We start from the raw sequence: 26182 nt of genomic DNA, 5'->3' as shown, positions 1-26182 counted from the left end.
CAGGTTCACCTTGCTGTGCTTTTCATCTCTCAGATTCTTGGCTTCTTGAGTCCTTGCTGCCTCGATAGCTCTCCAGTGACCTCAAATACATGCTTTTTGCATTTTATCTACCTTTCCCAGTTGTCCTTGGCAGGAAACTTTATCTGTTACAAGCTAGTCTGCTGTAGCCAGAAACACAGGGTACTGTGTGGAGATGACAAGAGATGTCTTCTGCCCCTGGGACGTGAGCAGCCGGTAGAGTCTGACATGACAGTGTGGTAAAGCACAAGCAGGATGCTATTTTAAAGGGAATCAGAGAAGACACTGATTCTGATTAGGAACATCTGGGAAGGATGTTGAAGAACAGGAAGGATTGTGACATACACTTTTTAGAGGGAAGGGTGGGAGTGGATGGAGCACATTGACTGAGGTGGAAAAACTTAAGCCAGCCTGGGCTGGTATGATCAGATGGGTGACACGTGAAGGGCTGGAGTGAGGGCAAGGAGAGAAGCATCGTTCGAATACTGAAGTCAGGAATGTTGGTATGATCATGGCATCTGGTCCCATCACTTCATGGCAAATAGATGGGGAATCAGTGGAAACAGTGGCTGACTTCATTTTTTTGGGCTCCAAAATCACTGCAGATGGTGATTGCAGCCATGAAATTAAAAGACACTTACTCCTTGGAAGGAAAGTTATGACCAACCTAGACAGCATATTAAAAAGCAGAGATGTTACTTTGCCAACAAAGGCCCATCTAGTCAAGGCTATGGTTTCTCCAGTGGTCATGTATGGATGTGAGAGTTGGACTATAAAGAAAGCTGAGTGCAGAAGAATTGATGCTTTTGAAGTGTGGTGTTGGAGAAGACTCTTGAGAGTCCCTTGGACTGCAAGGAGATCCAACCAGTCCATCCTAAAGGAGATCAGTCCTGGGTGTTCATTGGAAGGACTGATGCTGAAGTGAAACTCCAATACTTTGGCCACCTCATGCGAAGAGTTGACTCCTTGGAAAAGATCTTGATGCTGGGAAAGATTGAGGGCAGGAGGAGAAGGGGACGACAGAGGATGAGATGGTTTGATGGCATCACTGACTCAATGGACATGAGTTTGGACAAACTCCGGGAGTTGGTGATGGACTGGGAGGCCTGGCATGCTGCGGCTCATGGGATCACAAAGAGTCGGACATGACTGAGCGACTGAACTGACTGACTGACTGAAAGGCATCTGTGTCCCAGGTGGAATTTGGACAGTTTTTATATGTGATCATGGATTGTTGATGTTTTGGTACTTGGGGTTGATTACTTCTGGCTTTGCCTGCACGAACTGAGCAACTCTGGTGAAGTCTAATAAGAAAAGTCCTCTCTCTTTCTGGCTTACTTCACTCTGTATAATGGGCTCCAGTTTTATCCATCTCATTAGAATTGATTCAAATGTATTCTTTTTAATGGCTGAGTAATAGTCCATTGTGTGTGTGTGTATGTATATATATACCACCTCTTTTTTATCCATTCCTGTAAATAGTCTTTTTAAAAACTCACCTCAAATGAAGTCTGAGTGTGCTCTGTTTCCTGCCAGAAGCTGCGCTGATAAAAAGCATTTCAGATATCTGGGAGGTGGAGGGCAAAGAGGTAGGACTTCTAGACCTGTCTGGCTGAATCGCATGATGGGAGGAGAGAAGAAGTTGGAATCTAGAATAAGCTTTCCGTCCTAAGCGAAGGAGTATGAAATCACTGGCCGTTTCCTAGACGTCTGTAACCCGAAACTCTCCCCTCTTCCAGGAAACTCCTGCCCGTCGGTCCTGAGCGCCAAGTGCCCGCCTGCGTCCGGTGCCCCAGCCGAGGACAGGGATGGAGCGGCGCGGGGGCTCCTACCTCTGCCGCTGTCTGGCCATGCTCGCCCTCCTGCCCGCGCTAAGCCTGGCGCAGTACGAGAGCTGGCCCCGCTACCCCGAGTACTTCCAGGAGCCTGCCCCCGAGTACCACCGGCCTCAGGTGCCCTCGGACGTGGCCAAGATCCAGCTGCGCCTGGCGGGCCAGAAGCGGAAGCACAGCGAAGGCCGGGTGGAGGTGTACTACGACGGCCAGTGGGGCACCGTGTGTGACGACGATTTCACCATCCACGCCGCGCACGTTGTCTGCCGGGAGCTGGGCTACGTGGAGGCCAAGTCCTGGACTGCCAGTTCCTCCTACGGCAAAGGGGAAGGTAAACCGCTCTGCGCTGGGAGCTGCGTTCTGGGGTCCCCTGGAGAGAGCGGCAACAGGCTTCCAGGGGGTAGCCTCCTAAACGAAGCTGCGGTTACTGTCAAGTAGGAACCCTGATAATACTCCGTCTGGGCAGCCTGCCTGTCTATGCTGGAAGGCGGGAATGCAGGGGTGTGGGGGAGGGGGGCAGTGACAACCGCCCCCCACCCCCCACCCCCGCCCCGCCCCGAGTCCTGCTTTGCCCGCGGCTTTCCTGGTTCAGGGCTTCCCTGGTGGCTCAGATGGTAAAGAATCTGCCTGAGAGGTGGGAGACCCAGATTCCATTCCTGGATCAGAAAGATCCTCTGGAGAAGGAAATGACAACCCACGCCAGTATTCTCACCTGGGAAATTCCATGGACAGAGGAGCCTGGTGAGCCACAGTCCATGGGGTGGCAAAGAGAGGCACATGGCTGAGTGACTTCCACTTTTACTTTCCTGGTTTAAGGACACAGAAGTCTGGCAGCCTGGTCCTGAGCCAGCTAGGCTGGGAGGTGACCCTAGGCTGTGACCAAGGTCCTTCTGTGGTCATCTCAAACCTTGTGCACTGCCTGCGGCTGCATCAGTCAGGGGGAGACGCTGCCTTCTCCTAACCATCCCCTCAAAAGAGCCTGTTGCTCTTAGTCACGAGGGCTGCCCATAGGCTAGCGTCCCTGACTCTAACCCTCCTGAAGGGTGGAGTTCGGGCTTTTAATAGCATGCTGGGCTTGGCCAGGATAAGAACAGAGTTGCCTTCTGTTTTCCATCTTGTGGTTTTTTTTCCTTAATATTTATTTATGTATTTGCCTGTGCCGGGTCTTGGTAGCGGCGTGCAGGATCTTTGGTGGGCTGCATTCAAACTCTTAGTTGTAGCTTGTGGGATCTAGTTCCCTGACCAGGGATTGAACTCAGCCCCCCTGCACTGAGCCGGAAGTCTTACTCCGCCACTGGACCACCAGGGAAGCGTCAAGTTTTTCACTTTGATTGGCTTCGTCTTTCCGCTCATGATAAGCTCAGTCAATACACTGAAAAAAATAGGGGGACATAATTTTGAGGGAGGGCAGGTGGTGGAGCCCAGAGCCTGGGGCTCCATCCTGTATTGACCTAACTAACTGTATGCTTTACAGGAAGATGCTTATGCTCCTTGGATAACTAGGAAGTTAGGCTCTCTAAGAACTCTTGAAACTGTCATAGTCTGGGGTCCTAAGTGGGAAAGTAGATACGGACTAAGGGCATCATTTTAAAATAAAATCTCGGGATTTCCCTGGTGGTCCAGTGGTTAAGAATATGGCATGCAATGCAAAGGATGCAGGTTCGATCCCTGGTTGGGGAACTAAGATCCTACATGCCACTGAGCAACTAAGCTGATGCCCTATACCTACTGAGCCCACACATCACAATGGAAGATCTCACACAATGCAATGAAGATTCCGAGTGCCTCAACTAAGACCCAGTGCTACCAAGTAAATAAATAAATATTAAAGATAAAATAAGATCTCCAGGGACTTCCCTGGTGGTGCAGTGGTTAGGACTTCATGCTCCAATGCAGGGGGCATGGGTTCCATCTCTGGTCAGGGAACTAATATCCTGCATGCTGCATGGTGCAGCCAAAAAATAAAATAAAATAAAATAAAATCTCCAGCTAGAGGAGCCCTCGTAGCTGGAGGTTAGTAAAGCAAAAGCACCTCGTCCACTTGGCTGAGTGGCTGGCAGGTGTTAGCGTGGCTGCTGGACTCAAGCAGAGGCCCCCAAAGTCTTGTTGGGTAAACTGATTGATTTTTTTTTTTTTTTTTGCAACTCTGTGGACTGTGGCCCACCAGGCTCCTCTGTCCATGGAATTCTCCAGGCAAGAATACTGGAATGGGTTAACATTTTCTACTCCAGGGGATCTTCCAGACCCAGGGATCGAACCTGGGTCTCCTGCTTTGCAGGAAGATTCTTTATCTTCTGAGCCACCAGCCATGCTGATGGCATTAGAATCTTCCAGGGAGCTAACCCCCGTATTCTGGGTTAAGGTCTAGGATGGAGTCTCAGTTCAGTCGCTCAGTCATGTCTGACTCGTTGTGACCCCATGAATTGCAGCACGCCAGGCCTCCCTGTCCATCACCAACTCCCGGAGTATACTCAAACTCATGCCCATCGAGTTGGTGATGCCATCCAGGCATCTCATCCTCTGCCGTCCCCTTCTCCTCCTGCCCCCAGTCCCTCCCAGCATCAGGGTCTTTTCAAATGAGTCAACTCTTCGCATGAGGTGGCCGAAGTATTGGAGTTTCAGCTTCAGCATCAGTCCTTCCAATGAACACCCGGACTGATCTCCTTTAGGATGGACTGGTTGGATCTCCTTGCAGTCCAAGGGACTCTCAAGAGTCTTCTCCCACACCACAGTTCAAAAGCATCAATTTTTCAGCACTCAGCTTTCTTCACAGTCCAACTCTCACATCCATACATGACCACTGGAAAAACCATAGCCTTGACCAGACGGACCTTTGTTGGCAAAGTAATGTCTCTGCTTTTTAATATGCTCTCTAGGTTGGTCATAACTTTCCTTCCAAGGAGTAAGGATGGAGTCTAGGACTCTGTAACTTTTGAATGTGCTTGTACACTAGCCAGGTTTGGGAGTCCCTGAAATTGATCCCTGCTCTAGTCCCTCCTAACCCTTGCTTTCACTTATTCTAGAAATTCTAGGAGAGAGGAAATCTCTTCTCATACATGTCTCACTTCTGTGTCATTAAATATGTCCTTTGGGGATCAAGAGACTGCAGTTAGTGTAAACTGCTCTCTGAAGCTGACTCTGCATTCCTTACTGTGATTCAAGTAAAAGCAGCAGAGATGTATTCGCACCTTTTTGTTGTTGCTGTTTAGTTGCTAAGTCATGTCCGACTCTTTTTTGACCCCATGGACTGTCATGCTAGGCTTTTGAAACCCATTTCCTGTCTTCTTTACAAAAACTCTGGATAACTTCTCCATCCTTTCACATTTCTCTTTTTTTTTGTCTGCTTGCTAAGTGATCTAGAGGTAACATCAGATTTATGTTTTCTATTCCAGGCTCTCTAAGCCTGATTATTTTATAACAAATATTTTTCAATGACTTTGGGGTTTTTCTAGTGACATCTTTATTTTCTTTCTACCTAAACTTAAAATTTACCTGTCATCAGGTAAGATGGACATGATTTTTCCCCCATTGCCCACTCAACTGCTCAGGAGCAGGTATGAGGTAGCTAGAGAAGTGAGTTAGCATGGCTCAGACTTTGCCATCCAAGGATGATGAATGGAGAAAAGTTCACAGGAGTAGAGGGAATTTTCAAGGGAATGATTAAAATCAAGGTCCGTGAAGTCCAAGTTGGTAGGTAACAAGGTACTCTAGGAAGCCATTGAAGGACTGGGGAAAGCTGGTAGGATCGACGGATTGTGAGCTGAGATTGCAGTAGTAGAAGGAGTGTGCTAGAAAGGTGGGCCCGTGGATGCAGATACTCACTAGAAGTGTTGAAATGGAGATTAGGGAAGGGGTGAGATAGTTTGTAATTCAAGGCCTAAGCTATGACCATGGGATACTAGCTGATGTAGGATAAGGAGAGTCATTGGAGAGAGGAGGTGTCAAACTAAGAGGACTGAAGGGTCCTCTCTGGGAATATTGAGACCATCAAGATTTAGGAAAGAATAGGTAGCAAAGAGAAGAAGGGAGAAAGAGATGCTAAAAAAAATTTTTAACTGTCCTCTCTCTAGGCCTTTAAGCATTATGCTGTCTATGTAAAGTGGTAGTTGGTTTATCCCAAGAAACCCTTTAGATGTAAAATATATTTGAATCTCATCAGCATCAGTTTAGGATTTTTAACATTGGGTGCATGGTGAACATTCAGTCAATATTAATTAATCATGATTCAGTTTGATTTGGAAGTCAGCTTTGCTCACCACTATACCACCGATGCTGATTCAGTTTGATTTTAAAAAATATTAAAAACAGTTGGCAAGGGACTTCTGTGGCAGTCCCGTGGTTGGAACTTTGTGCTCCCAGTGCCGGGGGTGCAGATTTGATCTCTAGTTGGAGAACTAAGATCCCACATGGCTGTGTAATGTAGCCAAAACAGAAAATAGTTGGCGAGTAGTACTTGGCATAGTGACCCATGTCCTGCGATGTGCTCTGATGGCATTTAGACGGCTCTTTGGATGAATCAGAAACACTGTAGGTGAACTTCTCAAGTTCAGCAATGTAGTAATGAAGCCAGGGAGAGCACCATGGATATTCCAGGTTTCCAGCCCAGCCTGTCAGTAGATCTTTTCTCCCAAAGCATCTCTGAGCTCAGAGACCTCATGGGCCTTTAGAGAATTCTGGAGGGGACAGCTGCCCCATTTCTCACTCTCTGGATGGAATCACAGCCTCCTGAACCTCAGATGTTTGCTCTCCTTTGCGTGTCTTCAGATCTGAGGTTTGATGTAATCCCCCCTCACCGAGTCATTCTTCAGATCAGAGTGATGAAGCCAGCAGATGACTCAGTGGGGCCCCGAAGCTCCTAGCTTGAAGCGTCTCCATTGCCCTGACAGCCATGGGAATGCTGCACTTCAAATAGAATTATATTTATGATCTTTTCTCTCCAAATGATCTGTTAACTTGTTGGTACATCTCTTCTCCTTTCATCAGGAGAAGCATCTTCTTAGGGTAAATGAGTGGGAGGAGTAAAATGAAGTTTTGCTTCTGATTATCTGGCATTTAAAAAAATTGATTATTAATTAATTAGACTGCATTGGGTCTTAGTTGCAACACACAGGATCTTCGTTGCATCGTGAGGGGTCTTTTGTTGTGGCACACAGACTCTCTAGTTTTGGTATGTGGGCTCAGTAGTTGTGACCCATGGGCTCAGTTGCCCTGTAGCATGTGAGATCTTAGTTCCCCTACCAGGGATCAAACCCACATCCCCTGCATTACAAGGCAGATTCCTAACCCCTGGAGTACCAGGGAAGTCCCTGACTGGCATTTTATGTCCAAAGTGTGGGCCCCATCTGTGTCCCTATGGCACTTCCCTAGCAGCTCTCAAATGGCATGTACTGAACTGTTCCCACACCACCGTGCACTCCAGCAGCAGACCTGGAAGTTGGTTGCTTTGGAATCAGAACAATTTAGTTGTTAGGCATTAAGCACACATTGGGGAAAAAATGTCATGAAATTAGGCCAAATTAGTTTACCTGGCATAGTGATGTCATCATGGGCCAAGTAGAAATGAACATTCCCACTATCTAAGAAGGTAACTGGTGGGATTGTGTAGAAGGTAGACTTACTGGGGATGAGTTGAAGCTTCTTAAGAAAGCAGCTCTTTGGGGTAATAGTTAGCATTAGTGCTCCAGGGTGCTAATTTCAAATGAAAGTGAAAGTCACTCAGTTGCGTCCGATTCTTTGCAACCCCATAGACTGTAGTCCGCCAGGCTCCTCTGTCCATGGAATTCTCCAGGCAAGAATCCTGGAATGGGTTGCCATTTCCTTCTCCAGGAGATCTTCTGGACCCAGGGATCGAACCTGGGTCTCCTGCATTGCAGGCGGATTCTTTACCTTCTGAGCCAACAGGGTGCTAATTTCAAATGCTCCTTATCAAAAAATAAAACACGCCCTGGGGCATCTGTTTTGCAGCTCCTGCTGGTACTTTTAGCTAAGTGTTGTCCTATTTCCCATCCCCTTATCCAGGGTGGTTTCTCTCTCTGCAGATGGAATAAGGGCTCTGTTTCTTTTCTCCGTCTCTGTCCATTCAGCAGCTTTTCTGAAGAACTGTTCCATAGAAGAGGCCCCACTTCAAATGTGGAGGGTCTTTTCTGTTGCTAGTACTTAGCAAGACAAACATTGGTTTGTTGTTGAAACAGCAATCGATTAGGGAGCATGTGTTTCAGTGGAGCTTGATGGCTTGGAAATGAAGCCAAATTGAGAAACCAGTTGGAAAACCTCAGCCCAGATGTTTTCAATAAGCCTTTTGTTTCCCCTCAATGCATCTGAGGTTCTCTCGTTTGAGCCCTGAGCTGCCATCTGTCATAGCAGACGCATTTCATCTGGGGCCTCGAAGTCCAGAGGTTGACCCGAGGTTCCCTCTGACCTTGAAGAACCTCAGATTTTCCTTGGTTTTCTCATCTTTACAATGGGAGTGTTTTTATCTGCTTTTTTATTGCAACATGGAAGCAGCAGAATTCCTTTTTTTCTGACTTACTGGGAGGAGGAAGGAGAAAGGGAAGGTGAACACATAATCAGTTCAGTTCAGTTCAGTCGCTCAGTTGTGTCCGACTCTTTGCGACCCCATGAATCGCAGCACGCCAGGCCTCCCTGTCCATCACCAACTCCCAGAGTATACTCAAATTCATGCCCATCGAGTCGGTAATGCCATCCAGCCATCTCATCCTCTGTCGTCCCCTTCTCCTCCTGCCCCCAATCCCTCCCAGCATCAGGGTCTTTCCAGTGAGTCAACTCTTTGCATGAGGTGGCCCAAGTATTGGAGTTTCAGCCTCAGCATCAGTCCTTCCAATGAACACCCAGGATTGATCTGCTTTAGGATGGATGAACATAATAGCCACATTCAAAATCTAATTGAATCTCCATGGCGACCTGTTTGTTAGTACACTCCACTTCACTTGAGGAGTGGGCTTGGTGAAGTAGTTGACCTAGTCACATGCTGACCATGCCAGAGGCAGAGAGAATTTGTTTTTTGTTTTGTTTTTGTGGCTGTACCACATGGCATGTGGGGTGTTTATTTCCTGACCAGGAAGTGCACTTCCTCACTGGAAGTACAGAGTCTTAACCTTTGGACTACTAGGGGAGTCCTGATGCAGAGAGAATTTGAACCTAGGTTTTCTGACTCCACTCTACTGTAGAGTCCTCCTAGAGTCATGAGAAAAAGGAGAGTTTTGACTCTGTTTTCTTTCATTGTGTAGTGATGCTTATAAAAATCACTACTTGAAACCACTCTAGCACTTAAAATTTTTGTAAAATTTTAATGGTGGTAAAATACATATAACATAAAATGTACCATCTTAACGATTTTTCAGGATACAGTTCAGTACTGTTAAGTACATTCACAGTGTATGAACCCACTTTTCATCTTGCAGAATTAAAACTCTTTACCCATTAAATAACCACTCCTCAACACCCCAACCCAGCCCGTGGTAAACACCATTCTACTCTCTGTGATTTTGATCTCTCTCAGTACCTTATGTATATGGAATCATACAGTATTCACCTTTTCCAACTGATTTATTTCACCTAATATAAGGAATTCAAGGTTCATCCATGTTGTCGCAAGTGACAAAATGTCTTTCCGTTTTAAGGCCGAGTAATATTCCAGTGGATGTGTAGACTACAGTTTGTCAGTGTACACTTAGGTTGCTTCTACCTTTGGGCTACTGTGAAAGATGCTGTGATGTACATGGGTGTGCAAATATCTCTTTGCCATCTTGCTTTCAATTCTTTTGAATATATATATTCCCAGAAGTGGGAATTGTTAGATATATGGTAATTCTATTTTTAATTCGAGTTACCACCCTGTGTTCCTATAGGCGCTGCATTATTCTGATAGGGATAAAATAAGATAAACAAATAGTTTAAAAATCCCACTAAGAGCTCATAGACAGGGAACTTTGGAAGACCCCTGTAAGTTAATGATCACCCAAGAAAGCAGATTTACTTTGCAAGAAACCGGTGCAATAGAAGCATGAGCCAGCCCTCAAGACAATAAAACAATGGCAGAAAAATGACACCTGCATCCTGCCATTGGGGTCAGTAAGTTAATGATCCCTAGGTCATGCTCCTCTGTGCACATTAAAAACAAAAATATAAGAGAAAGAAGACATTCCGAAGTAGAAGACCCGCGTTATGCTGTAACCTGACATGGCTTACCATGTTTTAGCTAATGCTACTAACTTCTTGCTAATTAACATAGTACCATGACAGGTTGGGCTGGTTGGGCCACAACAAGACAAAAATCTCCCCCACCTGCTGTGAAGGAGGAGCTGATGATAGAAGCCTGACATCTACTCAAGAATGAGAAAGAAGGTGGTCTTCTCCCCTCCTCGTTTTTCCTTTGACTATAAGAATGTAGCCTATCCAGCTCTTGGGGCATATGCCTGCCTGCTTGTATCTCTCACAAGCATCTGATATTAGTTTTTTTTTTTTTTTAGGGGGGCAGGCACACAGTCCAGCATGCTGGATCTTAGTTCCCCACCCAGGGAATCAAACCTGTGCCCCCTGCAGTGGGAGGTGGAGTCTTAACCACTGGATCACCGAAGAAGTTCCAGCATCTTATATTATTAAATCCATCTCTTACCTATCACTTTGCCTCTCACTGAATTCTTTCTGCACCATGATGTGAAGAGCCTGAGCTCCTCTGTTTCAGTGTTACATTTCTGCCAACAGTTCACAAGGGTTCCGATTTCCCCACATCCTTGCCAACACTTGTTATTTTCTGTTTTAGTTTTTGCTTTGGTAATAGCCATCCCAGTGGGTGTGAGCTTGTGTCTCATTGTGGTTAACCCTCTAGCGTTTTGCATTTGGAAGTCCCTACTTACTATAAGTCAGGTGAGTATGCACAGGAGGTGAGCAGAGACCCACCGGGGACTCCCAGACAGATTGCCTGGCTACAGACCAGCCCTGCCTTTGCCTGACTTCTGAAATGTGAGAAGGAGGCTCTGTGGTTAGTCTTGCTGGACCGTCTCTGAATCAGGGGATGGGAAACATCAGGAAGTAGGAAGAGTACTGAAAACACCAGGGTTTTGGGTTCAGAGAGATGACCTCACTTTGTGAGTTGCCTTCTGTGAGCATAACTAATACCATCACTATCATCATCACCATTTTAAAAAATATTTATTTTTGGCTCCTCTGGGTCTTCCTTGGTGCCCATGGGGTTTCTCTAGTTGTGGCTTGCCAGCTCAGTATTTGTGGCACATGGGCTTAGTTGCCCCGTGGCCTGTGGGATCTTCCCAGACCAGGAATTGAACTGGTGTCCCTGCGTTGGCAGATGGATTCTCAACCACTGGACCATCAGGGAAGTTCATCATTACCATTTTTTTAGTAACTCTGGACTAACAATAAACGAGGCATGTGTCATGTATTATCTCTAATCTGCACATGACTCTGCCATTGAAATGTCATTATTATCCCCACTTTACCAATGAGAAAAGGAAGCTTTGACCAGGGTTATGGAGCTAAGTGGCTGAGCCAGAATTAGTATCAAACAGCTTAGGGTCCAAAGTCCCTGTTTTTTGCATTATATCACGTTACTTCGGGTTTAAATCAGATTTCTACTCTGATCACTTTCAATCCGCCACATCCCTATATCACATCCCTCTGCCAGGGGAATCCAGGAGAGTCTTGAACTGTATGAAGTATTTCAACACACCGAAAACCAATTGATGACCCCACACAGCTGCCAAAATTAGGGAAAATTTCTGTTTTTGTGTACATCATTGGTGCTCCAATGAGCCAAAAGACTGAGCCCAAAGACTCAGAGCTACTCTGACGTGGGTCTTGGCTTCTGTCTTCTCTGCTTCCTTCAGGGCCCATCTGGTTGGACAATGTCTACTGTACCGGCGGGGAGGCCACCCTTGCAGCCTGCTCCTCCAACGGCTGGGGGGTCACTGACTGCAAACACTCGGAAGATGTGGGCGTGGTGTGCAGCGAGAAGAGGATTCCTGGGTTCAAGTTTGACAATTCGCTGGTCAACAACATAGAGGCAAGTCATGTGCTTGTTTTTTTTTCAATTGAAGCATAGTTGACTTCCTGTGTTGTGTTAGGTTCTGCTGTATGGCAAAGTGTTTTATATACATATATAAAACACACACACACATATATATATTCTTTTTCATACTTTTTTCCATTATAGTTTGTCACAGGATATTGACTATAATTCCCTGTCTATGGAATAGAATCTTTTTTAAAATTTTATTTATTTTTTAAATTAAATTAAAAGCAATTTAATTTAATTGCTTCACAATTTTGTGTTGACTTCTGCCGTACAACAATGTGAATCAGTTACAATTAAGTACATATACTCCTTCCCTCTGAGCCTCCCTCCCCTCCCCCCACTCCACCCCTCTAGGTCATCACAGAGCGCCAAGCTGGCCTCCATGTTACACAGTGTGGCCTTGTTGTTTATCCATCCCTAGTGTAATGGTTTGCATTTGCTAATCCCAGCCTCCCATTCCATCCCTTCCCCACCCTCCCCCGCCTTGGCAGCCACAAATCTTGAGTCTGTTTCTGTTTCGGACATAGATTCGTTTTTGTGTCATATTTTACATTCCACATTTAGGTGATATTGTATGGTGTTTCTTTTTCTGATAAGTCCATGTGCTCTTGACAACTCTCATGTGAGTGTTTCCCTTTTTCCTTTTAACGCACTTCTCACCTATGATTCTAAGAAGTGTGTGTGATCACTTGGAGGGGAGGGATCTAAACTCATCATTTGGTGCCAGGGTAGTTGAGGAAGCATTTCTGAAGACGGGGATGCCATCAGAAGCAGAGAACAGCTTAGACAAAGACACAGAGACATAGAGTTTTCTGTGAACTGGGCATAAGCAGGTCAATACCACTCAAGAGTGTAGATCCTGAATCTGGAAATAGTGTGAAATGAAGGTAGAAAGGTGGCCATGAGAAGACTGCTATGTTCAGGAGCTTGCCCTTTGGGCTAGGAAAATGTATCAGCTAGCAACTGCAGTGTAACAAATTACCTCCTTGCTCCTTACATTTTGCAGCTTCAGACAACAAACATGGATTATCTCTAATAGTTTCTAAGAGTTGGGAATCCAGGCGTGGTCAGCCAGTTAATTTTTCTCAGAACATCTAGTGAGTTTGCAGTCATGTTGTCAACTAGGACTGGGGACTCCTCTCCCACGTTGACTCCCGTGGCTGCTGGCGGGCCTTAGCTCCCTTCTGGCCATCAGCTGGAGCCCTCTGGTCTTCTCCATACAATCGCCCTATAGGCTGCTAGAACATCCTTAAGATATGGTGGTTGTCTTTCTTTAGAGTGAATGACTCAAAAGAAAAAGAGAGAGAGGGAACGAAACATGGAAGCCATGTCTTTCATAACCTCATCTCAGAAGTGATGGTCCATCATTTCTGCTGTATTTTATTGGTCATTCATACCAACAGTATGCCTTGTGGGTGGATATTACCCAAAGATATGACTCCAGAAAGTAGTGGTCATTGAGGGTCATATTGGAGGCTGGCTGTCGTAGGGCAATTGTCCCCTATCTAGCGGAGGATCAGAATCCCTTTTAAAATGCACTGGAACCTCACTTCAGACCTCCTGAGTGAGGGTCTCCCACTATGAGAACAGCTTATTTTTTTAACTCTCTCAGATGATTCTGATGCTGCCAGCCCAAGTCAACATTTGGGAATGGCAAAAGGGCTTATGACCCTTCTTCTATATTTATGGCTAAATTTCAGATTTAACTTTTTAACAAGTGCTCCAGCCAAAGAATAGAATGAACAAACATTTAATGCTCTCCTCTATATGGGGCTTAGGGCAGGCGGAGGAGGCAGCCAAGACTCCTTCCTCAAGGAACGTGCTGGATGTCACCCCCAAGGCACTACAGGATCTTCCATGAATCCAGGAATAGGAGCCTTTTCTGTGCTGTAGTTTCCAGCTGGCCTCAGACTAATGCAGAAGAGAGTTGATTCTTGAAATTGCCCTATTTGGGCTTCAGAGGAAGCTCTCCCCAGACTGTGGTCCTTACATTTTCCTCCCATGACTCACCCTGCCCCGCTCTTTCTCATATGCTCTGAGAATGCAGAGAGACTGGGAGCTGGTCCAGACCTGCTGACGGTGCGGAAAAGGGTCTCCAGCCTCTCTCAGCCGGCAGCGCTGAGACCACTTCTGGCTGACAGTCTTCAAATGCTGCTGTTTTATTTAGGATAACCAGAAGAGATGGTTACAGAGTTGATGTTGTGTATCTAGTGTTTTGGTTCCTGATGATAGTCTTGCTTTATCATGAAGGTTATAATTTGGAAGGTGGGCTTATCCAATCCAGTTTCATACTTTTCATCGCCACTCTTTACATAACTTCATATGAAGTAATTAGCCACCCCCTCATATGATGCATCTCATCTTTCCAATGAGATTGGAAGCTCCCAAAGGCAGGGGTTCCGTCTAGTTTACCATTGTATCCAATAAAAATAATGCTAGGTACCTAGAATTTTCTTCTCAGGAATGAAAACCAACATTATCCACTTAAGTGAAGAATTCATCATGTTGTTTAGTCACTGAGTTGTGTCTGACTCTTTTGCAACCCCATGGACCACCAGGCTCCTCTGTCCATGGAATTTCCCAGGCATGGATACTGGAGTGAGTTGCCATTTCCTTCTCCAGGGGATTGAAACTGTCTTCTACTTGGCAGGCAGATTCTTCACCACTGAGCCACCTGGGAAGGCAGGTGAAGAAGATCCTAGGATAAAATATCAAACTAAATAGCAATGAGAAATGCACAGAAGCAAATCATTCCTTTATAGTATTGCCTTGCCTAATAGGACTATGAATTTATGTGTGACATTTTTTTTTTATCCACAGCATTTTTTTTTTTTGGTAGTAATTGGATTTAGCAGTGAGCTAAATGAGCTCTAATGAGCAAGTTAAATCAGGGACCTCTGAATCTTGGAATCCCAATATTAATCAACTACAAATAAGTATTAGCCCATATCTATCATCAATGACTGAAATGTTTCTTTCTAATGAGTTGACCATTCCATTATGAAAGTTCTGAAGTGGCCAACAGATCATAGATAGAGACTTCTTCAGCCTTCTGCTTAAAACAATCACATCAGCAAACTGCTGGCCTTGATTCAAGGTCAAATGTGTGACATCTTTAATGGGCTTTTGTTCATCCTACAACCTTGGGATAATCCACTTGGATTGTCAAGTGAAGATCTAGGCTTCCAGGCATAAGAAAGTCACTGCTAGCATGAATCAAAAGTGGATAGGCCAAAATGCCAGTGGGTTTTGGACTGGAAAAATGAGAAAACCCATCTGCCACTAGGGAAAAAAAAAGAAGTTCTGAAAAAGAACTCTGTGAAGGGCACTTCAACAGAGAAGTGTTTGTGAAATTACCTCTAGGGTCCAATTCTAATGCTAAGCATTTAAAGGGGAAATAAGGGATTTCCCTGGTGGTCCAGTGGCTAAGACTCCATGCTCCCAGTGCAGAAGGCCTGGGTTCAACCCTTGGTCAGGGAACTACATCCCATATGCCACAACTAAGAGTTCACATGCCACACCTAAGGATCCTGCATGGTGCAATGAAGATCAAAGATAGACTCAGCCAAATAAATAAATAATTTTTTAATAAAGGGGAAATAAGATGGGTCACAGAGAAATTAAAACCTTCGTTGCCTGGAAAAGGCAGAGAAATGACCGGGGGAAAAATTTATTAGAGAGAACTTTCTTATTGTGGAAGGGCTGAGAGTCCATGATAGGAAAGCTTAGCACCTATCTCTATTCTAGACGTTTATTTGTTGGGGGTCTGCTGTGCACACATCACAGTCTGGGACACCACTGGGGTAAGTAAACGTGACCGTTGCTCTCAAGCCCTTATAAGCCTAGAAGACAAGATGCATGCCTTGGGGAAAGTTGGAAGATCATTCCAGGGCAAGTAACCTATATCCTAAGTGAGTTTACAGTAATCCAGAGAGGGTTAGCTGGGAGGAGTCTGGTTTTGAGGGCTAGATGACTTCCACAGCCTCTAAACTTTGCATTTTCCTAGAAGGCCTCCCTCTTGCTGTCATACAAATCAGATTGGTTACCAGGGACCAGACTTGGAGCTTTCCTGTCTAGCCAGGGATGCTGTGAGAATTTTCAGTTGGTGAGCAGTCTGCTGTAACCTCTTCCCTTTGGTATCTGCTTAAAGTATGTCATGAATGGGCCTAGATCTCAGGGTGTCTGACCAGAACTTCAGAGAGCTGCCAGAAGATTCTTCTATCCAGGACTTTGTGGCTAAGCTTATGCTTATGGGCAGGGTTGGCCTGATGGGTAGCAAGCCACCCAGACTACCTACAAGGGATATTTGTGGGATGTGACAAGTTTCTCCGAAATACCTCATATAATAGCTGTGTCAGTAGCTGAAGTCATGGAATCATTCCTCTTGGCTAGAGAAATGTCCCCTGTTAGATGTGTGTGGACCAGGGAAGTTTTGTTGTTGTTGTTCAGTTGCTAAGTTGTTTCTGACTCTTTGTGATCCTGTGGACTACAGCATGTCAGCCCTCCCTGACCTTGACTATCTCCTGGAGCTTGCCTAAGTTCATGTCTATTGAGTTGGTGATGCTGTCTAACCATCTCATCCTCTGCTTCCCTCTTCTCCTTTTGCTTCCAATCTTTCCCATCATCAAGGTCTTTTCCACTGAGTCGGCTGTTCATATCATGTGGCCAAAGTACTGGAGCTTCAGCATCAGTCCTTCTAATGAATATTCGGGACTGATTTCCTTTAGGATTGACTGGCTTGATCTCCTTGCTGACCAAGGGACTCTCAAGAGTATTCCCCAATTCCACAATTCGAAAGCATCAATTCTTTGGCACTCAGCCTTCTTTATGGTCCATCTGTCACATCCATACATGACTACTGGAAAAATCAAAGCTTTGACTAGATGAACCTTTGTCAGCAAAAGGATGTCTCTGCTTTTTAATACACTGTCAAGGTTTGTCATAGCTTTTCTTCCAAGGAGCAAGTGTCTTTTAATTTCATGGCTTCAATCACCATCTGCAGTGATTTTGCAGCCCAAGAGAATGAAATTTGTCACGGTTTCCACTTTTTCCCCTTCTATTTGCTATGAAGTGATGGGACCAGATGCCATATCTTAGCTTTTTGAATGTTGAGTTTTAAGCCAGCTCTTCACTCTCCTCTATCACCCTCATCAAGAGACTCTTTAGTTCCTATTTGCTTTCTGCTATTAGAGTGGTATCATCTGCATATCTGAGGTTGTTCATATTTCTCCTGGCAATCTTGATTCCAGCTTGTGAGTCTGGATCCAGTCAGACATTTTACATGATGTACTCTGCACATAAGTTAAATAAACAGGGTGGATTGAGAGCATGGAGTCTTAGACGCTGAACCATCAGGGAAGTCTTGGAATGAGTTTGGGATGAATATAAGGTTCTATATCAAGGTTCATGAGGAAAAAAAAAAGAAAAAAACAGTTATAGAGCAAAAGCCAGGGAAAGAGACTGAAAGTGTTGATTGTGTTTAAAAGATCCCTGAAAGTGATTGGTTGCGTGAAAGCTCAGTATAAGCCAACGGTATAGTATGGCTGCTAGAAAAGTGTGTGTAAACTGACACACTTGGCTGAGGGGAGGGGGGACATTTTTCCTAAACTCTTCGCTTTTTGGACCAAGAAGTGAGTGAAGTTCCAGGGCCATCTCTTAACTAAGTCATCCAGAGTAAGGGCCAGCCAGGTGGAGACAGGTCTGGAAACTACATCACATGAGGAAATGAAGACATTGTGTTAAGAAAAGAGATAAGACGGGAGAGATGTCGGTTCTCTTCAAATATTGAAATGCTGCCATGGGAAGAGCGTTTGTAATTTGTTCTAACTCCCAGAACTAAGATGAATGGGGAGGGATTGGGGTGTAGATTTCAGATGAATGTGAAAACTCTTTAAGGCTGAGTGATGGGGCTACACATTTCAACACCGTCTGAGGACTCTGTAACACAGGAGACAGGCTGCCCTGTGAGTGGTGAGCTCCTTGTCCCCAGTGTAGTTTAAGCAGGAACTGGATGAGCTCCTGCAAGGAATATGGCAGCCAAATCCCTACATGGGAAGGACATGGGATGAGGTGATTCCCAAGTTCTAAGACCCCATGTTTATCTGCATCTCTGAAAGTGCCCCCAGCCAGCCCACACAGGGGTGCACGCTAGCTGACTACCAGCAGTGACTGCCATTGTGTGTCAGACTCACCCTATGGCTCAGTGGTAAAGAATCTGCTTGCAGAGCAGGAGAGCCGGGAGATGCGGGTTCAATCCCTAGGTCAGGAAGATCTCCTGGAGGAGGAAACGGCAACCTACTCCAGTATTCTTGCCTGGGAAATCCAATGGACAGAGGGGCCTGGGGGCTACAGTCCATAGGGTTGCAAAGAGTTGGACTCAACTGAGCACACACACACACACACACACACACACACACACACATATGACCATTGTGTGAATTGGGGTCATGCCTGTTACACACACACACACACACACACACACACGCACGCACGCAGAGAAGGGATGTCTGCTAGTGTGTGTTCTCATGTTTTCTCTCGACCTCTGGCACATCATGACTTTGGCTTTGAAAGCAGACACTTTCCACCCTCACTGTTCTGCATCACAGTGAAAATTAAAGCCCCACCTCCCCTCGATGTCCCCCAGGTGGGGCTCATAAATTCAAAAGTGGCCAAGCGTGAAGAGTCAAGTTAATGACTTCTCTGTGTCTTGTGACCCTAGGCACAAAAGATCAGTCTAATGAAGATCACAGAGACACCCCCATCTCTTCTCACCCTTATTTTGAATGGGCGTGACCAGGTTCTAGCATATCCACCCTCGTAGATGCCTGGAGGTTGAAGACAGATCACAGACCATTAGAGATGACCCTCACAGGCTTGTGCCTTCTCCAGAGCACATTGAAATTTCCCCAAGCAGCGAGTGGAAGAAAACGGCATCCGTCTAGACCAAGCTCATCCCACTCTGGGATGCCAGAGGCGTGAGTCACTAAGCCCTGGGGCCTGGAGGATGGAATTTCACTCCATGAGCTAACTGTGCTTCCGTGGACTCCTACATCTGCCTGGGGCATCCTCAGGGGCCCCCGACACTTCATAAATTCCCTTCTAGAGGAGGGGAAAAGTGCTTCTTCTTCGGAGGGATGACCCCACCCAGAGAGAGTTTGGCCAGAGCACAGAGCAAGTCCACTCCCTTCTTTAAGATGAGTTGGTTGATTTTGATCCCTTCCAGCTATGACAGTCTGTAATCCGGAGTGGCAGTGGTTTCTCCTTCAGAATGGCACAGCACGCACTCATCGTTTACAAGGGGGTTTAAACAATCTGTAGGGGGGAATATCAGATGATTTCTGGAAAAGTGCATGCAGACTATAAAACGTTATAAGAGATTTGCCTTACTGCTGATTCACCAGCCTGGGTTCATTTCTTTCCAGAAAATTAACCGAGAAGGACCTCCATTCTCCCCTTTGCTGTGGTCTAAGTTTTAGACCCCAGAGTGGGAGGCAGGACCCCTGAGTTCTGGCCCTTTTGGAGCCTGAGACTTGCAACTATATGTCCAGAGGGACTGACCTTTCTTGGGTCCCTGGACACCTCACTGTAAAACAGAATTTTACACAGGGGGAAATAAAATGAGTCCTGGGCCAATTCTCAAAACCTTCTTCAAAAGAGGAAAGCAGGAGCAAATAATAAATGTTCAATACTGTTGGTTTCAAGTGCATAAATCTTTTCTAAACCTATAAAACAGAGCTCCAAGCAAACCTCCCAGGAGTTCAGAGGCTCTTAAACTGAGAGGCTTTGTTTCCTGTCTGTGGCTGTGGACAAGTTGGAAAAAGCATTAGATAAGGGGAGATTACAAATCCAGATGCCCTTGTGAGCAGCCGTCCCTGCTCTGGCCCATCTGCACATTGCTAAGTCATGTGCTCATAGAGAGGCTCGTGGCTGGGGCCGGGTGCTGTTAGGTCAGGGAACATAACGGGTCTTTTCCTTTTCTTCAGCCTCCCCACCTCATTTTCTTCTCTACTCATTTTTTAAAACTTATTTTTTATTTTTGGCTGCTCTGGGTCTTCGTTGCTGCATGTGGGCTCTCTCTAGTTGTGGTAGGGGGGCTTCCGCTTGTAGTGGCTTCTCTTGTTGCAGAGCACAGGCTCTAGGGTGCACGGGCTTCAGTAGCTGTGGAGCATGAGTTTGGTTGCCCTGCGACATGTGGGATCTTCCCAAACCAGTGATCAAACCCGAGTGTCCTGCATTGGCGGGCAAATTCCCAACCCCTGGACCACCAGGGAAGCCTCTACCATTTTTGAAAGGTTCTAACTGCCAAAGCAGTTAGGTTCCCAGAACTGATTAGAAATCCTCCAGCTGTGAGATTTAAGGGTGGCCTATGGGCTTTTCCGGTGTCTCAGATGGTAAAGAATCTGCCTCCAGTGCTAGAGATCTGGGTTCGATTCCTGGGTCAGGAAGATCCCCTGGAGAAGGGAATGGCTACTCATTCCAGTATTCCTGCCTGGAAAATTCCATGGACAGAGAAGCCTGGTGGGCTACAGTCCATGGGGTTGCAAAGAGTCGGACACGACTTAGTGACTAACCACACATCCTCTGAGTGGCCTCAGAGCCCCAGTTTCTCCTTTGTGACAGCAGGCAGCCAAGGAGGTCTGGAGGGGCCAGGAGGAGGATGAATACGGAGCTGGGAGGAGCATATTCACTTCCAATGGTGGGGGCATCCGGTACCCACCCCCTCCACACTCTCACCTCCTACTGGAGGGACCCGGAGACCTGAAAAACCTCTTTCTTCTGCTCTTAACCACAGGGACGGAGGCTGTTGTGCATTTTTTAAATTCCAGGAGTCCAGGTTTTTATTAGTCACAGTTAACTGCCAAATGCTTCAGGGCTTTCCCCCCAGCAGCAACCTTATCTCCCCAGCATCTGGGGGCTCTTGAGGGTGGAAGCCTGAAGCCAGGAAAGGGGTAATTAACTCTTTATGCTAAGTCACTTCAGTCATGTTCGACTCTGTGCGACCCCATGGCCTGTAGCCTGCCAGGCTCCTCTGTCCATGGGATTCTCCAGGCAGGAATACTGGAGTGGGTAGCTATTTCTTACTCCGGGGGATCTTCTCAACTCAAGGGTCGAACCCAGGTTTCCTACATTAAAGGCAGATTCTTTATCATCAGAACCACTAGGGAAGCCCATAATTAACTCTAGAAAGGTCCAAACACTTCCCAGCCAGGAATTTAACCCCCTACTCCCCATCAGAGAGGAGGGGCAGCAGATTGCATTGGGCGGTTTAGGAAAGAACGGTGGGTCTGTTTTCATCTCTGTGCAGTTTAGAGGGTGGTGGTCCCTCCAAGCTAAATATAGCCCTACTTCCCCGGATGGCTGCTGCGTAGCTGGCCGGCTTCCCTCTGCGGCAGAAGGAATGGTAGCAAGTGGGCAGTTTGTGTTGGACCCTTCAGTAAGTGGGTAGAGGACCATGGTGGGAGCCCACAGCCTCTGCCCAACTGTCAAGCTAGACCATCACATATCACTCTCCTGGGTTTTCTCTCCCTGCCTACAGGGAGCTTGGGCAAGAAGAGGTATTATATATACCCTGTCTGGTGCTAATATTCCATGATTGTGTTTATCGAGAGCCTTGACATGGTCTAGGCTCACCAGCCACCACAGGGGCACAAGAGAAGGAGTTCGAGGGTGACCTATTTTTCACCACATCCAGGAAGCAAGAGGGCATTTATGCAGCTAACAGAACAGAATATTCAAAACTGGGCACATCCTGGCAAACTTGGGAGCCCAACTCCTGGCCAGTGTACTGTATGCACAACCCTTTGAAAATCATAAACACCATTATAATTACTTGTAAGTTGAAAGAAATAGGTAATGTTTTACTTACTCGTTAGATGAAGTCAGTGACTAAGTAGCCTTATAATTTGTTTTAGATGAAATAGATGAATGGTAATATGTACTCCAACTGTAAAATTTTTAAAAATTAATTAATTTTTGGCTGCTCTGAGCAGGCTTTTTCTACTTGCGGCAAGGAGGGCCCTATTCTCTCGTTGTGGTGCATAGGCTTCTCATTGCGGTGGTTTCTCTTGTTGTAGAGCGCGGGCTCTAGGGGCCGGGGCTTCAGTAATTGAGGCCCTAGAGCTCAGGTTCAGCACTTGTGGCACAGGGGCTTAGTGGCCCCATGGCATGTGAGATCTTCCTGGACCAGGAATTGAACTGGTGTCCCTGGACTCTTAACCACTGGACCACCAGGGAAGTCCTGTTCTCCGACTTTGAACAGTGTGGATGGGATGGTAAATTGTTGCAGCAGTTTCAAAAGGGAGAGGTTCATGGGGAGAGATTCATGGGAGGGATTCTCTATGGAAGAAGTAGGGGCTTGAGCTGGGCTGGAGAAAGCTTCTCTCTGCCCTGGTTGAGAAGGTCTTTTCTGCAGGGTGGGGCTTCTGATATGACTAGGGTAGAGGGTGGTGACAAAGGGACCAGGTGACACATTAGAGTTAGCCACGCCAGAGGGGTCAGTGACAATGAATGCCCCCGCCCCATCTCCATGCGGCTGTTGCTAAGGCAGCTGGAGGCTGTCTGTTCAGTCATTCATTCAGTACAGTTTAATTGAGCACCAGATTCTATGCTAGGTACTGGGAATCACTGATGATATTCAAGGACAGTCTCACCGTCCTGAAGTTTGCTATCCAGTAGTGGAGAAAGGGGCTTCCCTGGTGGCTCAGATGGTAAAGAATCTTCTGCAATGCAGAAGACCAGAGTTTGATCCCTGGGTTAGGAAGATCCCCTGGAGAAGGGAATGGCTACCCACTCCAGTATTCTTGCCTGGAGAATCCCAGGGACGGAGGAGCCTGGCGGGCTACAGTCCACGGGGTCCAGAGTCAGACACAGCTGAGTGACTGACACACACACAGTGCAGTCATTACTTTGTCACCATGGTGATGGTTGCTAGGAGGAGAGGCATCAGGCTTCCCACCTGGGAGCGGGCCGGGCGGTTTGGCCAGGTCCACAGACTTGCTTGGTCTGTGCCTCGGCACTCCCGCTGGCTTGGAGGGACCAACTGCAGGCGCAGGTGTCGTGCCAGCTTCCTGCGGTCAGCAGCTCTTGCCTGGTCTCCAAGGAAGCAGCCTCTGTTACCTGCTCCACTGCTTTCAGGTTGGAAAATGAAACAGAGCATTTGATTCTCCTGCAGCGTTGCAAAGCTCTTGGTTTATAGAAGGGCCCAGACTGCCAGCTTTCTCCTTCGGTGGTTCGGCACGGCCTCAGCTCTGGTGCCACTCCCATCCCGACCCCCTCCACCCAGGCAGGTCTCCATCACACAATGCTGAGCAACAGAAGTCACCGCACTGCCTTCCCTCTTCCCTTTCATCCATCTGGCCCAGTTGGAATCACTGGCTCGAGAATGTTCCCAGGAACTTCTTAGGCTGTGAATTTCAGATTTGATCATCAAAAGGGGATAATTACAGTGTAGCCAGCCTCTTCCAGTACAGCATGTCTCATGCTGTTTACAGATGTTACCCATTTGGATAAACTGACTGAACACGTGCTGATGGTCAGATCAGCTTTTAATTCCATTCAATAGCTATTTATTAGTCTCAGATTTCTAGGGGGAAGAGGGGAAGGTGTTAAATAGCTCAGATGGCAGGAGATCAAATGGATAAAGTGCAGCTATCTCCTTGTCCATCGGTAAGTCACACAAGAAGTGCTTATGCTGTGAAGAGAGGCAAGCCTCGATGTTTGTTTTGCATTAAGCAAAGAATAAAGAGAGTCTTTGTTACATTTCTGGCTTGAGAACTCAACATTTCTAGTTAAACTGCTTTCCTGTAATTGAATTTTTTAAAATGATTATTATTAGTAGTTTATTACAGAAATATGTGAGGACCCACTGTATGTTGTGTCTGGTGCGAGTTGCCATGAGGAATACAGGAATGAATAAAAAACAGGTCTGTCCTCGAGAGACTCACAGTCTGATGAGATGGCAGAACTCGTGGAAAGATCAATACTACAAGAGAGTCAATATAAGCCAAGGATAAACTGAGGGACTCAGCAAATGCTAGAGAATAAAGACATCAAATCTGTGTGGATGAGATATTTGATGGAGGAGGGGCTTCATGGAAGAGAGGATACTGTCTTTCCCCATCTGCCATGAGTGACTACAAGAGACTTGCTGATCTGGTTGACTAATGTCAACCTCACACAGTTCCTGGGACTGGTATCCTTCAGCTGGTATTCTTCAAATGATTGAATGAGTGAGATTGTTTCTAAGGGTCAGGAGGATGCTCACTGGTAGAGAGAAAGCAAAAAAGGATTGCAGGAAGCAGCTTGATGCTGGCGTTAAAAGAGTGATGCCAGCCTGGCAAGAAGGGATGCTCAAGGCTGGAGAAAGGACAGGGAGGGGATAGGCGGGTCTGATCAGGAAGGCTCTTGACCTGGAGTATAAGACCTCGGGGAGCCACGGGAAGATTTTGAGCCAAACACATGAGCGCACAGTGGTTAGCTGGATGGATATGCCAGCCACGTTTGAGGAGGACTGGGTCAGTCATTCATCTGCCCTGAAGAAACAGAATTGTGATGTTCTTCTCTTACTTCCACAATTCTCACTGCACACCTGCCTGGACCACACACATGGGAAGGAGATGGAAGGGTAGGAAAAGCATGGCTGGGGCAGAATGAGCCATAAGAGCAAGGAAGAGAGAGGGAGCAAGAGGCTTGCGGGCTGCAAACTAGGAGGGCGTTGCCTCGCTCAGTGAGAAGAGGGAAACCAAGGGCATCCTGGGTGCGTTTGGTGTGAGGTGCTGACTTAAGTTGCCAGGGTGGCACCTGGGAAAATGGATGTCTATCTGGAAGCCCATTTTTTAACAATAGCTGCATAGGGGCTTCCCTAGAGGCTCAGTGGTAAAGAATCTGCCTCCCAGCGCAGGAGACAGATCTCTGGTCTGGGAAGATCCCACATGCCGCAGAGCAACTAAGCCCATGCACCACAACTGTGAGCCTGTGCTCTCGAGCCCGGGAGCCACAGCTTCTGAGCCCTCCTGCTGCAGCTGCTGAGGCCCCACTGTCTAGAGCCCATGCTCCTTAACAAGAGACGCCACTGCAGTGAGAAGCCCAAACACCCTAACTACAGAGTCGCCCCGCTCACGGCAACTAGAGAAACGCCCAAGCAGCAATGAAAACCAGCACAGCCAAAAATTAAATAAATAGATACTTTAGAAAATAGCCGAAAAAATAAAGGGCTTTGAGAGCAAGATGCAGGAACTTGTTAGCTGTAGAGGCAAGGGGCTTACTAAGTGAGCAGCAGTTGTGCAGAACGAACCAGTCATCTGTTCTGGTGGGATGATGGGGGACCACTACCTCTGCATCCTCCCACCTGACACCACTCCATGGATGACTTCTCAGGTGGGAAGGCTTGGTCTGATACATTAAGTAATTAATTGCATGATTAAATGATAACTTCTAGAGGGAGGAAGGGGAAGAATTGGACTAAGATCTGGCTCTTGGAAACATGCCCTCCACAGGAGGCGATGAGCCGAGTGCCAGCTTTCAGCAGTGAAGTGCGTCCTTAGAGGGTTGCTTGCCTTGTCTCCCCCTGAATCTTTCCCTGATGCAATCCCCAACTAGACTTTCAAAACTGGTGATTTTTCCTCCTTGGCAATAGCCCCAGACTGTCACATTGTGGAATCTGCAAGTCATTCACAGATGCTGCAAATGTGAAATGTCATTCAAGCACAAGACTGGGAGACCAGCCCTAGTGATCATTCACTTGTCCTTCTTTCCACCACCCCACTAGGTACATAGCAGGGCAGATTATGGCCTCAGGGCACCCTGATTTTCCCCTTTGGAAGGCAGTGATAGTCACTCCCAGGGCTCAGACCCTCCCTGGAGATATGCTGAGTTTTGAGTAGGACAAGTCCAGAAGGTTCTGTGAATTCCTTGGTGGGAAGCCTTTTGGAGAGTTTGGTGAACTCCAGTCTCTGGCCAGAGGGCCAGCCTTCAGACTTTCGAGTTTTAAAAGGGGCCAGATATATTGACGGCTCCTGGGCTCTTGGGCTAAATGTGAAACAGGCAAGTCTAAAGAGACTTCTGTTAGAAAAGAAAAATGTGTATAGGTTTTAGTGTTTCAAATCTTCACTGCTCTTTTGAAGTTGAACTTCTGCGGGGAAAAAAATTTCTAATGCTTGCGGTTATGGAAAGGATTCCAAGGCAGTGAGGTCAGGAGGGCCATTCTGTGTGTACGTGTTTTCCTATGCAGAGCTCTCTGAACAGCCCCTGTGAGCTCGTTAGCCAGCAGCGAGCCCTGACTGCG

The 26182-nt window shown here is 46.6% G+C and overlaps 1 protein-coding gene and 1 non-coding gene across 2 annotated transcripts in view; one reads left to right on the top strand and one right to left on the bottom strand.

Moving 5' to 3' along the window:
• LOXL2 (lysyl oxidase like 2) overlaps nt 1-26182 on the top strand; it is a 108434-nt gene that overhangs the window by 25150 nt on the left and 57102 nt on the right. Inside the window, exons 2-3 of the mRNA XM_043453935.1 lie at nt 1758-2181; nt 11714-11889. Of these exons, the coding sequence (XP_043309870.1) occupies nt 1827-2181; nt 11714-11889 (531 nt within the window). The 5' untranslated portion in view covers nt 1758-1826. The remainder of the gene's footprint in view (nt 1-1757; nt 2182-11713; nt 11890-26182) is intronic.
• On the bottom strand, nt 14868-15003 carry LOC122432145. The gene has a single exon (XR_006266759.1). It is a non-coding gene; the product is annotated as a small nucleolar RNA SNORA2/SNORA34 family (small nucleolar RNA).

The sequence above is a fragment of the Cervus canadensis genome, chromosome 30, assembly GCF_019320065.1.
Source record: "Cervus canadensis isolate Bull #8, Minnesota chromosome 30, ASM1932006v1, whole genome shotgun sequence".
Lineage (NCBI taxonomy): Eukaryota > Metazoa > Chordata > Mammalia > Artiodactyla > Cervidae > Cervus > Cervus canadensis.
This window is presented reverse-complemented; position numbering and strand designations above follow the sequence as displayed.